At 43.3% G+C, this 13,017-nt stretch overlaps 1 protein-coding gene across 3 annotated transcripts in view; it reads right to left on the reverse strand.

Moving 5' to 3' along the window:
* Positions 1 to 13,017, reverse strand: part of UBAP2 (ubiquitin associated protein 2) — a 145,781-nt gene that overhangs the window by 64,058 nt on the left and 68,706 nt on the right. For all 3 annotated transcript variants that reach the window (XM_081319242.1, XM_081319241.1, XM_081319243.1), the window contains 2 exons: positions 7,973 to 8,025; positions 2,509 to 2,576 (listed from right to left, as the gene is read on the reverse strand). In XM_081319242.1, the coding sequence (XP_081175368.1) occupies positions 2,509 to 2,576; positions 7,973 to 8,025 (121 nt within the window). The remainder of the gene's footprint in view (positions 1 to 2,508; positions 2,577 to 7,972; positions 8,026 to 13,017) is intronic.

Genomic DNA, 13,017 nt, shown 5'->3' on the forward strand with positions numbered 1-13,017 from the left:
GACACCAGAGTTGGAAGGGGCCTTGAAGGTCTTCTAGTCCAACCTCCTGCTAAAGCAAGAGACCCCTGTACATTCTGGACATATGGCTGTCCAATCTCTTCTTAAATTCCTCCAGTGATGGAGCATTCACAGCTTCTGGAGGCAGGTTGTTCCACTGATTAATTATTCTAACTGTCAGGAAATTTCTCCTTAGTTCCAGGTTGCTCCTTTTCTTGATTATTTTCCATCTGTTGCTTCTTGTCCTGCCTTCAGGCGCTTTGGAGAATAAGTTGACCCCTCTTCTTTATGGTATCCCCCTCAAATATTGGAAGACTGACATCATGTCACTCCTTCTTTTCTTTCAACCAGGCATACCCAATTCCAGCAACCATTCTTTATACGTTTTAGCCTCCAGGACACTCATCATCTTTGTAGCTCTTCTCTGCACTCTTTCCAGAGGCTCAACATCTTTTTTTGTTATAATGGGGTGACCAAAACTGGATGCAATATTCCAAGTGTGGTCTTACCAAGGCATTGTAAAGTGGTATTAATAGTTCGCGTGATCTTTGATGTTGAATTTAATTACGGCAGCAAGACTTTTAGTAGGGCAATATTGGAAGAAGGAAGAACTGCCGACTATAGAAGAATGGACTTTAAAAGTTTCCAACCTGGCGGAAATGGCAAAGATCTCAGCGTACTTGAAAGATCATTCGCAACAGAGATATATTGTGGAGTGGGAAAAATGGATTGATTACATTCAGAATAAATATGGGACTAAAAAGTTTCACTTAGCATTTGAATAAGTATTGATGTGATATTTATATTGCTTGTAGTTATCTTATAAGAGTTAAAGTGCGATAGATTTAATAGTTATTGTTGTTTGCATATGGTAGATTATGATTGTTTTTACTGTTATACCTTGTATTTAGCTCTGGGAAGTTGGGGAGGGGGGAGGGGGAGGGAGGGAGGTGTTGGGGAGGGTTGGGAAGAGGGGAGGGGGTTGGGAGGGGTTTTGTTTTGTTTTGTTAAAAATAAAATGTACTGTAAAACTTTTCAATAAAAAAAATAGTTCGCGTGATCTTGATTCTCTGTTAATGCAGCCTAGGACTGCACTGGCTTTTTTGGCGGCTGCAGCACACTGCTGGCTCGTATTTAAGTGACTGTCTACTACTAGGACTCCAAGATCCTTTTCACGGTTACTGCTATTGAGCCAAGGTTCAGCTAATCCGTACTTGCACATTTGGTTTTTCTTGCCTTAGCGTAAAACCTTGCTTTTCTCTACTCTGAAGTGACACCACTACATTTTAATCAACTTCTGTGCTCGCGGGGGCCTTAAAATGAAGGATTTTTGTTGCATTTTCAGTGAGCAGAGCTCCAAGTGCAACTCTGATGGAAGCAGACTCAGAGCAATTCCATCCCCATCTTTCAATTAGGAAAGCTTAAAAAATAAGACAGGCTTGTCAGCTTGAGGTCTATAAAGAGCAAGGTTCTTGAACAGATTATTCAAAAGCACTGCTTGGGAGCACTAGAGAAGAATATAACAATTAGTCAAGCCTGACTGACTTTATCTCCATTTTTTGACAGAGTTACTAGCTTAATAGATTGGGGGAATGCCATGAACATAGTGTACCTTGACCTCGGCAGAGCATCTGACTAAGTGTCTCACAATAGCCTGCTTAATATAATGGTAAATTAAAAGCTAGACGGTTTAACTGCTAGCTGGGTTTATCATTGGCTGAATGACTGCACCTAGTCTGCACCTAGACAGCCAGTCATAAATCACTCCACATCAGCTTGGAGAGCAGCATGAATTGGAGGGACGGGGGCTCTGTCCTGGGCCCTACATAAGCCAACCGTTTTACCATGAGTTGAATGAAATGGTTGTGAGGAAAACTATAAAATTTGTAGATGACGGAGACTTAAGGTAGTAGCCAACCATTTTTGAACACAGAGAGAACATTGACTGAATACCTCACAAAAGGGAATCATACGACCCCTGGACAATGCGACTGTCCTAAATAAGAACCAGGTGTCAAGCATCTGATGTAAATCAAGTGACCATGGGGATGCTTGCAGTGGTTGTAAGCGTGTAAAATGGTCATGTCACTTTTTTTCAGTCTCGTTGTAATTTTGAACGGTCACTAAACAAACTGTTGTAAGTTGAGGAGTACCTCTACGCCAGGGGTAGGCCACCTTGGCTCTTTTATGACTCGTGGACTTCAACTCCCAGAATTCCTGAGCCAGCACGGCTCAGCTTGGAAACCTTTCCCTTTCCCCTCAGCATGGCTGGCTCAGGAATTCTGGGAGTTGAAGTCCAGGAGTCATAAAAGAGCCCAGGTTGCCTTCCCCTGCACTATACCAAGCTGGAGGCTGCAGCAGATCCCTGCTAGGATTATAACTTCCCAAGTTTCACTGCTTCCTGTCTACATGTATATTTGTAAGTGATTATCATACTATTTATGGATAGGGCCAACAATTCCAACTGAGAAAATGGCAGCCACTCGAGATACAACACAGAAAAATACCTACCTTTGGCCCGAAGTGACGTGGTTCTCAGCTGGAACTGATGAAGCCGTGAAGACCTTTGTTTCTGAAAGCTAGGATATTAGAGGAAAGAGCAGAATAATATATTTTGTATAAATTTCCCCCCACCCCCAGGAGACAGCAACAAAAAAATATGCTAGGTGCTTAGAGGATCTAAAGTGCAGAGCAAATTATATCTCGTTTGCAGGCGATAATTTACATAGACATAAGCAAAGAGGGAACAACTAGAAACAGCAATGCATAAATATTTGGGGGAAGGGAAGTATCTGAAAAATATATTGAATGGCTTCATTTTGGTTCCTGGGAAATTTAAAGCTTTCTTGCCATAATTGCAGCCCTCTTCAATATATCAAAGCCTCAACACCACCCCCACCACCCCCACACAAATGAATGTATATCTCAAACCAGAATAAAATTCTTCAGGGCAGATTTGAACCTTTTCTGTACAGGTAGCCCTCAACATACGACCACAAGCGAGCTCAAAATTTCTGTTGCTAAGTACGACATTTGTTGTGAGTTTTGCCCCATTTTATGACCTTACTCGCCTCAGTTATATGAGTGAACCGCTTCAGTTGTTACTTAACAACTGTAACACAGTTGTTAAAGTGAACCCAGCTTCCCCAATGACTCAGAAGATCACAAAAAGGGGATCAAGTGACCCCAGGACACTGCCACCGGCGTAAAAACAATTCGGTTGCCGAGTGTCTGAATTTTTGATCACGTAACCGCGGGGGTGCTGCAACGGTCGTTAAGCATGAAAAATGGTCATGAGTCACTTTTTTCAACGCTGTTCTAACACTGAACGGGTCACTAAGCGAACTGTTGTTAAGTTGAGGAGAAGCAAAAGCTGCCAGATATCCATTACTCTCATCCCAGGCAAGCTGTGTGTATAAAGCTACTTGAACTCAAGTGAAAACTTCACTTTGCATAAATCCCCATCTGCCTGCTTTGTTTGGCAGACACTCAGCAGGATCGAAGCTGAACGCTGAAATATTTTCAGCGAGGAGAGGATTCCAAGGACCGAGTCTGGGATCTTTCCCATGCAAAGAGAGAAGTTTGAGAGCCACTTTGATGTAGTGGTTAAGGAGCATGGCCTGGAAACCAGGAGATTGGCCTTCTAGTTCCAAATTAGGCATGAAAGCCGGCTGGGTGACTTTGGGCCAATCACCAGGAGACGGTGAGTTCTAGTACCACCTTAGGCATGAAAGCTGGCTGGGTGCCTTTGGGCCAATCACCAGGAGACAGTGAGTTCTAGTACCACCTTAGGCATGAAAACCGGCTGGGTGACTTTGGGCCAATCAACAGGAGACAGTGAGTTCTAGTTCCACCTCAGGCATGAAAGCCAGCTGGGTGACTTTAGGCCAATCACCAGGAGACGGTGAGTTCTAGTCCCGCCTTTGGCATGAAAGCTGGCTGGGTGATTTTGGGCCAATCACCAGGAGACGGTGAGTTCTAATTCCACCTTAGTCATGAAAGCTAGCTGGGTGACTTTGGGCCAATCACCAGGAGACAGTGAGTTCTAATCCTGCCTTCGGTATGAAAGCTGGCTGGGTGACTTTGGCCAATCACCAGGAGACAGTGAGTTCTAGTCCCACTTTAGGAATGAAAGCCAGCTGGGTGACTTTAGGCCAATCACCAGGAGACAGTGAGTTCTAGTCCCGCCTTTGGCATGAAAGCTGGCTGAGTGATTTTGGGCCAATCACCAGGAGACAGTGAGTTCTAATCCTGCCTTAGGTATGAAAGCTGGCTGGGTGATTTTGGGCCAATCACCAGGAGACGGTGAGTTCTAGTTCCACCTTAGTCATGAAAGCTAGCTGGGTGACTTTGGGCCAATCACCAAGAGACGGTGAGTTCTAATCCTGCCTTCAGTATGAAAGCTGGCTGGGTGACTTTGCGACAATCACCAGACATCTGTGAATTCTTGTCCTGCCTTAGGCATAATAGTAGCTGGCTGACTTTGGGGGCCAGTCCCTCTCTCTCAGCATAAGCCAACTCGGCAGGAATGGGTGGGGGAGGCTTTTGTTGTGTGGAAAATAGGAGGACGAAAGAGTATTGGGTGTTTCACTATTTTGAGTTATTTATGAAAATAATCAAGGTGAAATAAAAATCCAATAAATAAATAAAGAAGAAGAACCCATCCAGGGTTTCCTGTTTCACAGGAGGCATTTAGTGCATCATTAAGTCAGCCTACCAAGTCAAACTTTGATTATCTAAGGGTGTGTGTGTGTGTGTGTACATAATCAGGACATTATGCGAAACATCCTAGAGATGAATCTTAATTCAAGAAAGCTGATACCAGTTCACATTTGACTTTAAGAATAGTTGGTGTCCACCTCACACAATCAGGTATGTGCTTGGAAAGAAATCTCCACCATAGGTTTCTGGTCTGGAACTACATGACACCGCATGAACATCCTGTGGCCTTTACAAATTGGTCGCTCACATCTGAGTTGCTCACACAAGAAACTCACAACACTTCGTGACTATGGAGATTCTCAGTCACCCAAAAGTTGACCCAAAGGTGCTTTTTTTCCAAAGGCAACTGGACTTTGTCTTTCCTTGAAGATGTTTTGCTTCTTATCCAAGAAGCTTCTTCAATTCGGACTGCATGGTGAAGGGTGAAAGGATTTATATTCCTTGCAATCATCTGCTTGTTAGCACTCTCTCTGAGTTATTGAAGCCACTTGGAGCGTTATCAGTGCTCTCCGGGTCACCTGAATAGTGAATTCCCATTGACCTGAATTCCACCTCCATTTGCACTATTCAAGTAACCCGGTGGGCACAGATAAACCTCCAAGTGGCCTCAACAACTCTCCAAGAGTGTGTGCTAATGGCCAGATGACTGCAAGGCATACAAATCCTTCCATCCGCCACCGTTCATTCAAAACCGAAGAAGCTTCTGGGATGAGACGTGGAACGTCTTCAAGGGGAAACAAAGTCAAGTTGCCTTTGGGAAAGAAAAAGAAAAATGCTTTGAGTCACAAAGCTTCAGCAGCACGGCACAACGTGCCACACCCCATTTTTTTTTTATCAGAACCTCTTTCAAACAGAGGTTTTGTGCTTCCCCTCCTAGTCTCTTACTGGAGACCATTTGACAGCGACGGGGGAAAATCCAGCAAGCATCTGTTCAAGAACGCTTATTTCAAGAGGCCACAAACGTGGCCAATAAAATTGGTAGGTCAAGATGCGATGCAAACTTTGCAAGCAACTCCGAAAGTGAGAGAACGAAAAGCGTCTCTATTCTAAAATAAGTCAGCCTATAACTGTCTTCAGCTTGTGGGTGGGGCTGCTGCTCTGGCCTGTCCGGAAAGGTAAACGGTGGCAGTTATGAGGTCACTTGATCCACACAACAGCTGAAAGGCTTTTGCTTACGCAGAAGCCTGCAAGATTTCTGAGAAGCAATTTAATCTGCTTGTGAGACGCTGGCCAGAATCTAAATGAGGCACAACAACAACAACAACAACAACAAAAAACACACCATACCAAGAATTCCTTCCTGGAAACTGACAATTCCTTGAAACCGGCACCTGGTTAGGTTGGAGTTTTCACTGGAATCAAATGAACAGGCAGCTCCAGACAAACCATGGACAACCATCCCTTAAAATGTATTGCTTATTATTTCTTGGTTATCTGACAAAGTGTTTAGAAGCTTCTCAATTAGACCAATGCAAACCCGTGGCGCTTTCAGCCACCTTCTACACAAGGAACACAGTGCGGGTAGCCTTTGACTCACAAGCACAGTTGAGCTCCAAATTTCCGTCACTAAGCTAGACCACTGTTAAGTGACTTTGGGCCCATTTTACGATTTTTTTTCTTGCCATCGTTGTTAAGCGAGTTAACTGCAGTTGTTAAGTTAGTCACATGTTTGTTAATTGAACCTGGCTTCATTAACTTTGCTTGTCGCAAAAGGGGATCACAGGACCCGGGACGCTGCAGCCGTCATAAATAGGAGTCAGTTGTTAAGCATCCGAATGTAAATCATGTGGTCATAGAGACGACAACAACAACAACAGAGTTGGAAGGGACCTCGGAGGTCATCTAATCCAAACCCCTGCTCAGGCAAGAAACCCTGTACCATTTCAGACAATTGGCTGTCCTGTCTCTTCTTAAATTCCTACAGTGATGGAGTACCCACAACTTCTGAAGGGAAGCCGTTCCACTGGTTAATTGTTCTAACTCTCAGGAAGTTTCTCCTTAGTTCCAGGCTGCTTCTCTCCTTGACTAGTTTCCATCCATTGCTTCTTGTCCTGCCTTCAGGTGCTTTGGAAAATAGCTTGGCTGCCTCTTCTTTGGAGCAGCCTCTGAGATATTGGAAGGCTGCTATCATGTCACCCCTCGTCCTTCTCTTCATGAAACTAGACACACCCATCTCCAGCAACCATTTTTTATTTGTTTTAGCCTCCAGCCCTCTAATCATCTTTGTTGCTCTTTGTACTCTTTCTAGAGCAGGCATGTCAAACTCGCGACGTCACATGACGTCGCAGGACGTATCACAACTTTTTTCCATTGCCGGCAATAGGGTGGGCGCGGTTTTAATATGATGCATCCAGCCCGCGGGCCAGCAGTTTGACATGCCTGTTCTAGTGTCTCAACATCTTTTTTACATCATGGTGACCAAAACTGGATGTAGTATTCCAAGTAGGCCTTACCAAGGCATTGTAAAGTGGCATTAATACTTCACGTAACCTTGATTCTATCCCTCTGTTAATGCACCCTAGCACTGTGTTGGCTTTTTTGGCAGCTGCAGCACACTAGGACTCCTAGATCCCTCTCACAGTTACTACTACTGAGCAAGGTAGCCCCTATACTATACCCATGTGTTTGATTTTTCTTGCCTACTTTTTTCACCACTGAATTTCATTTTGTTAGATAGCGCCCAGTGTTCAGTCCTGTCTGATCCTTCTGTATCTTAAGCCCTTCTGGAGCATTGGCTATTCCTGCCAGCTTGGCTTTGTCTGTAAATTTGATGAGTTCCCCCTCTATCCTCTCGTCCAAATCGTTGATGAAGATGTTGAAGAGATGCTCTGTCATAAATATGAACCAGCTGCCAAGCATCCACATTTTGATCATGTGACCATGGGAATGCTTGCAATGGTTGTTAAGTGTGAAAAATGTTCATAAGCCACTTTTTTCACTGCTGTTGTAACTTTGAACAGTCACTAAATGAACTGTTGTAAATTGAGGACTACCCACAGCTGTCTTTTCCATACAAGCATGTGAAAAGTGCAGATTTTCAGAAATTTGTGACAGCCTAAGTTGTAGGAGATCTCTCTAGCCTCTGCGTAAGTTCTCGGAAAAAATATATTTGAAAAATAGCCCAGGATTAAAGTTAGCCAAATAACATTCAAGAAATTGAAAGTGTTTAAAAGTCAGGCAATGTATTCCGCCACACTCTTTTCAAAGAGAATTGCCACTGCTTAAGAACAAAACTAACAAAACCTAGACTTACATCTTCGTTCCAGTCTTCGGCCGTCCATTCTTCTACCGAATTCTTCCATGTTCCTGTAGAACAAAAGGCTGATCAGAAAACTGGCTCATTTCTTAAGGAAACCAGTACCTTGTTCAAATTACAATTCCCAAGCAGCCGAAAATGGACAATGGTTAGGGATGTTAGGGGTTGTAGTTGAGGGCCATAAATTTTCCACGTTTTGGATTACAGATGTAATTACCGTACTTTTCGGACCATAAGACGCACTTTTTCCCCCCAAAGTGGGGGGGAAAACAAGGGTGCGTCTTATGGTCCGAAGGTGATCCGTATGGCCAGCCCCAACCTCCGCAAGTGAAAGCAAGGGAGATTGCAATTGGCTCCTGCAATCTCCCTGCGGCCCGGCTTTCTCTTGCAGAAGGCAGGCTGAAACGGAGCAAGGAATGCGAATCGCCCGATCTCGCGCTCCTGCGATCTCCTCTGCAAGGGAGATTCCCTCGCTCCGTTTCAGCCTGCTTTGTCTTGTAGCAAGAGAAACTGAAACCGAGCAGAGGAGATCGCAGAAGCGCAAGATCGGGCGATTCGCATTCCTTGCTCCGTTTCAGCCTGCCTTCTGCAAGAGAAAGCCGGGCCGCAGGGCTGCCTCCGTAGGTACTGCTCTAACGCGGAGAGGGAAGGACAAAGAGGGAGGGAAGGAAGAAAGAAGGAAGGAAGGAAAGAAGGAAGGGACAATGGGAGAGGGAGGGAGAGAGAGAGAGAGAGAGAGAGAGGGAGGGAGAAAGAGAAAAATAGAGAGAGAGAAAGGGAGAGAGAGAAGGAGAAAGAAAGAGGGAGGGAAACAGAGGAAGAGGGAGAAATAGAGGGAAAGAGAAAAATAGAGAGGGAGAGAAAGAGGGAGAGAGAGAAGGAGAAAGAAAGGGAGGGAAATAGAGGGAGAGAGAGAAAGAGGGAGAGAAAGAAGGAGAGAGAGACAAGGAGAAAGAAAGAGGGAGGGAAATAGAGGAAGAGGGAGAAATAGAGGGAAAGAGAAAAATAGAGAGGGAGAAGGAGAAAGAAAGGGAGGGAAACAGGGAGAGAGAGAAAGAGGGAGAAATAGAGGGAAAGAGAAAAATAGGGAAAGAAGGAAAGGGAGAGAAAGAAGGAGAGGAGAAAGAAAGAGGGAGGGGGAGACAGGGAGAGAAAGAGAAGGAGAGAGAGAAATTAAATTAGTAACATGATTGTTAAGTGAATCTGGTTTCCCCACTAACTTTGCTTGTCAGAAGGTTGCAAAAGGCAATCACATGATCCTGGAACAATGTGACCATCACAAATATGAATCGATTGCCAAGCATCCGAATGTAAATCACATGACCCTGGGGATGCTGCAACGGTCATAAGTGTGAAAAATGGTCATAAGTCACTTTTTTCAGTGTCGTAACTGAACGGTCACTAAGTGAATCATTGTAAGTCGAGGACTACCTGTACTTTATCATTTTTTTCCTTTTTTAGGGGGGGGTCAAGTTTTTGACACGTTGCTGGGTGACTGGTGGTACTCGGACATTGCCTTGTCCTAAAAGTGGTACAATGGATGAAAAGGTTGAAAAGCCCTGTTTTAGTATACTGGTGCTATTTGGTTCAGAATATTTTTTTCTTGTTTTCTTGCTCTAAAAACTGGGTGCGTCTTATGGTCAGGTGCGTCTTATGGTCTGAAAAATACGGTACATCTGGCAGATGAAAATCATGTAGGATTAAAGGTATTGGGCAACCAATCAATATTACTGCAAGTTATCAGACATTGCCCAAAGAAGGTAAAAATGATTCTGCCGTCACTGAAATCAAAAATCCAAACTTTGCTTTTGGACAAAGTCTTATCTGCAGAAGAAGGCCAGACCTGCCTGCAAACCTGTCCTGCCCACCACAGAGATGTAGCTGGGAAATCTGAGATTAAGAAGGAACATCTGTTTCTCAGGTCATTTGAAAAGTTTTATGCTCTGCTTCAGGAGGTACTCATTATAGCAAATTATCAAACTATTAAAAATAATAAAAACTTACGAAAGAACAGAAAGAGAATGCATTGAACCACACCGTTCAAAAGAGACAGTTTTGTCTAGTGGTTAAGACATCAGGCTAGATACTGGGAGGACTTGAGTTCTAGTCCCACCTTAGGCAGGAAAGCCAGCTTGGTGAGTTTGGGCCAATCACCAGGAGACGGCGAGTTCTAGTCCAGTCTCAGGCATGAAAGCCAGCTGGGTGACTTTGGGCCAGTCCCTCTCTCAGCCCAATTTAGCTTGCAGGGTTGATATTGTGAGGAAAAAAAGAGGAGGAAAGCGTACAGATAGTCCTCGACTTACAACAGTTTGTTTAGTGACCGAAGTTACAACGGCACTAAAAAGAGTGAGGACCTTTTTTTTCACTTGTGGCCATTGCAGCATCCCCATGGTCATGTGATTTACACTCAGATGATTGGCAACTGACTCATATTTATGACCGTTGCAGTGTCCCGGGGTGTGTGTGTGTGTGTGTGTCACAGGATCCCCTTTTGTGACCTTCTGAAACGCAAAATCAATGGGGAAGCCAGATTCACTTAACCACCATGCGACTAACTTAACAGCTGCTCTGTGATTCACTTCACAAAAGGTGGTACGAAAAGTCATATAATGAGGCAAAACTCACTTAGGAAATTCCTCACTTAGCAGCATAAATTTTGGGCTCAACTGTGGTCGTCCGTTGAGGACCACCTGTATTAGGTACTTTCACCATCTTGAATTGTTTATTTAAAAAATAATAATTATTATTAATAATAATAATAATAATAATAATAATAATAATAATAATAATAATAATAATAAAAGCAGGACAGAAACTAGTATATCGTCTAAACTTTGGTTCAGGCCATCTTTACGAAAGCTGCTATCTAGCCCGCACTGCCAACATCTTAAAACAGCCCTCCCAGCCTGCTGGGAGGACCCAGATTGTTGGGGGCAATAAGCTGACTTTGTAATAATGCCGCTTGGGGGGGGGGGGGGGCGAAAGCCCTAATAAGCAGGCATATACATAGAATGAAGGCTATTGCTAAGCACATTGATTTGTGCTTTAAATTGTAAGCCGCCCTGAGTCTTCGGAGAAGGGCAGGATATAAATGGGATTAAAATTAAAATAATAATAATAATAATGATAAATCACGTTTAAACTATCCACATTAACAGAAACATGGCAGAAACAGAAAGGCCAAGAGGACACCCTAGTTCTGGGTTACTGGGGGAAAAGTCCGCAGCAGTCAAAATTATTTTTTTTTCCAGCCCAAATCAAAACACAATTGTTTTTATAAATCATTTCACAGCTGGCTATTGATTTTGTTTGTGTTTGTGCGCGTGTGTTCGCTAGGTTTTCCGAAAATGTTTTTTAGTTTGTTTTATTTTATTACTTGGGAGTCATGATACATTTACAAACTGTTTCAGGCAGTGAGGATTGTAGTCATGCAAAGACTGAAACAGGTTTCAATAAAGGTGTTTTAAAGTTACTTAGGCAGATTTTATACAGCATGGAAAATTGGGATGCTGAGGATATTAAGATGTTTTACTAAAAGAGGAATATTCCCATCCAAGTGAAATATGAACTATGGATTCCCAAAAACAAAAGGTTGGGGTTTTTTTTTCCTTCAGTGCTCCCAAACCACTGGCAATTTTTCCAGCACTCATATAAGAATTCAAAAATAATAACAAAAAATGTAAATGACATTTATGTATTGGTGAGTTTCTTGGGAGCTATTCTGGGAAAGAGACCCCAAGCCATCTTAAACTTAAAAAAAAGAAAAGCAACCTGGCATGCCTCAAGCCAGGAAATCTTGACTATAAAGCTGTCATAAAAACATCTCTTGGCATCTGTCCCGCAAATATGTTAAGACTGTATTTGTTTTGCATTCCTGAGTATCTCCTCCGTTCTAAATTTAGACTAAATAATTTAACAGAGGAAAGAGATTTTGAAAAATGGGTAAGAGAGCTGGGGTAGCATGTGGAAAATTTCAAACAAGCCAGTCTTCCAAGGTCGCCACAAAGAAGAGGGAGTCAAGCTATTCTCCAAAGCACCTGAAGGCAGGACAAGAAGCAAAGGATGGAAACTAATAAAAGACAGAACCAACCTAGAAATAAGGAGAAATTTCCTGACAGTGAGAACAATTAATCAATGGAACAACTCTGCCTCCAGACGTTGTGGGTGTTAGGCATATGGTGTTAGCCTACAATGTTGGGTTGAAAATATATTAACCATAATGCTATGGCTTTAAGAAGTTAATTGGCCAATGGGTGTGTAAGTGTTCTCATGGCCATAAGAGGAAGCTAGGAACGTAGCTTCTTTCTCTCTCTGAATTCACTGATCTCTACTATTACTGTTTTTGCTCTGCTGTTGGTTTACTACTGTTGTAAACCTGAACTGTGTATTGACCTCTGGACCGGTAAGAAGACTTTGCAGTTTGGATTACTCCTTGGACTGTTGCTATTGTGTATGACTTGGACTGTTTATTTTTGACTGTGCATTTTTGTTCTTACACCACCTCAAAGTAAAATACTTTTTGCCTTTAGAACTCAGTGTATTTCTGTGTGTGACTTTTACTGCTCTCAGTGCCCTTCCTTGTCTGTGCAACTCTTTGGTAGCACAAGGAGACCTCTGCACAACAAATTCTTTAACACTGGTTATGGGCCCAGGCCTGTACTGAGAGTTAGTACACACAGTATTCCTAGCTGAGTTTGTATTTGGTGTAAAATGGCACAGGAACTGTTGTCAGGCATCTCCTGGATAACCCGGTTGGATGGGACAAACTATGTTTCCTGGTCCACGAAATGCTGCTTGCTTTTGCGCAAGGAAGGACTATGGGCTGTTGTAAATAACCCACCAGATACTACTGCTTGGGATCCAGATGACGAAGAGGATGCAAAGAAGTTAGACAACTTTAAACGTAGCAATGAGAAAGCTCTTTGCATTATTGGACTAACACTGAATGACCAGCAGCTTGTCCATATTCGTGGTGAGGAGTCTGCTGCAAGGTGTTGGGATGTTTTGCGAAGGCTTTATGTTCGTGACAGTGTGGGTGCACA

This window comes from Vipera berus (genome assembly GCF_964194415.1).
Source record: "Vipera berus genome assembly, chromosome: 2".
Taxonomy (NCBI): Eukaryota; Metazoa; Chordata; class Lepidosauria; order Squamata; family Viperidae; genus Vipera; species Vipera berus.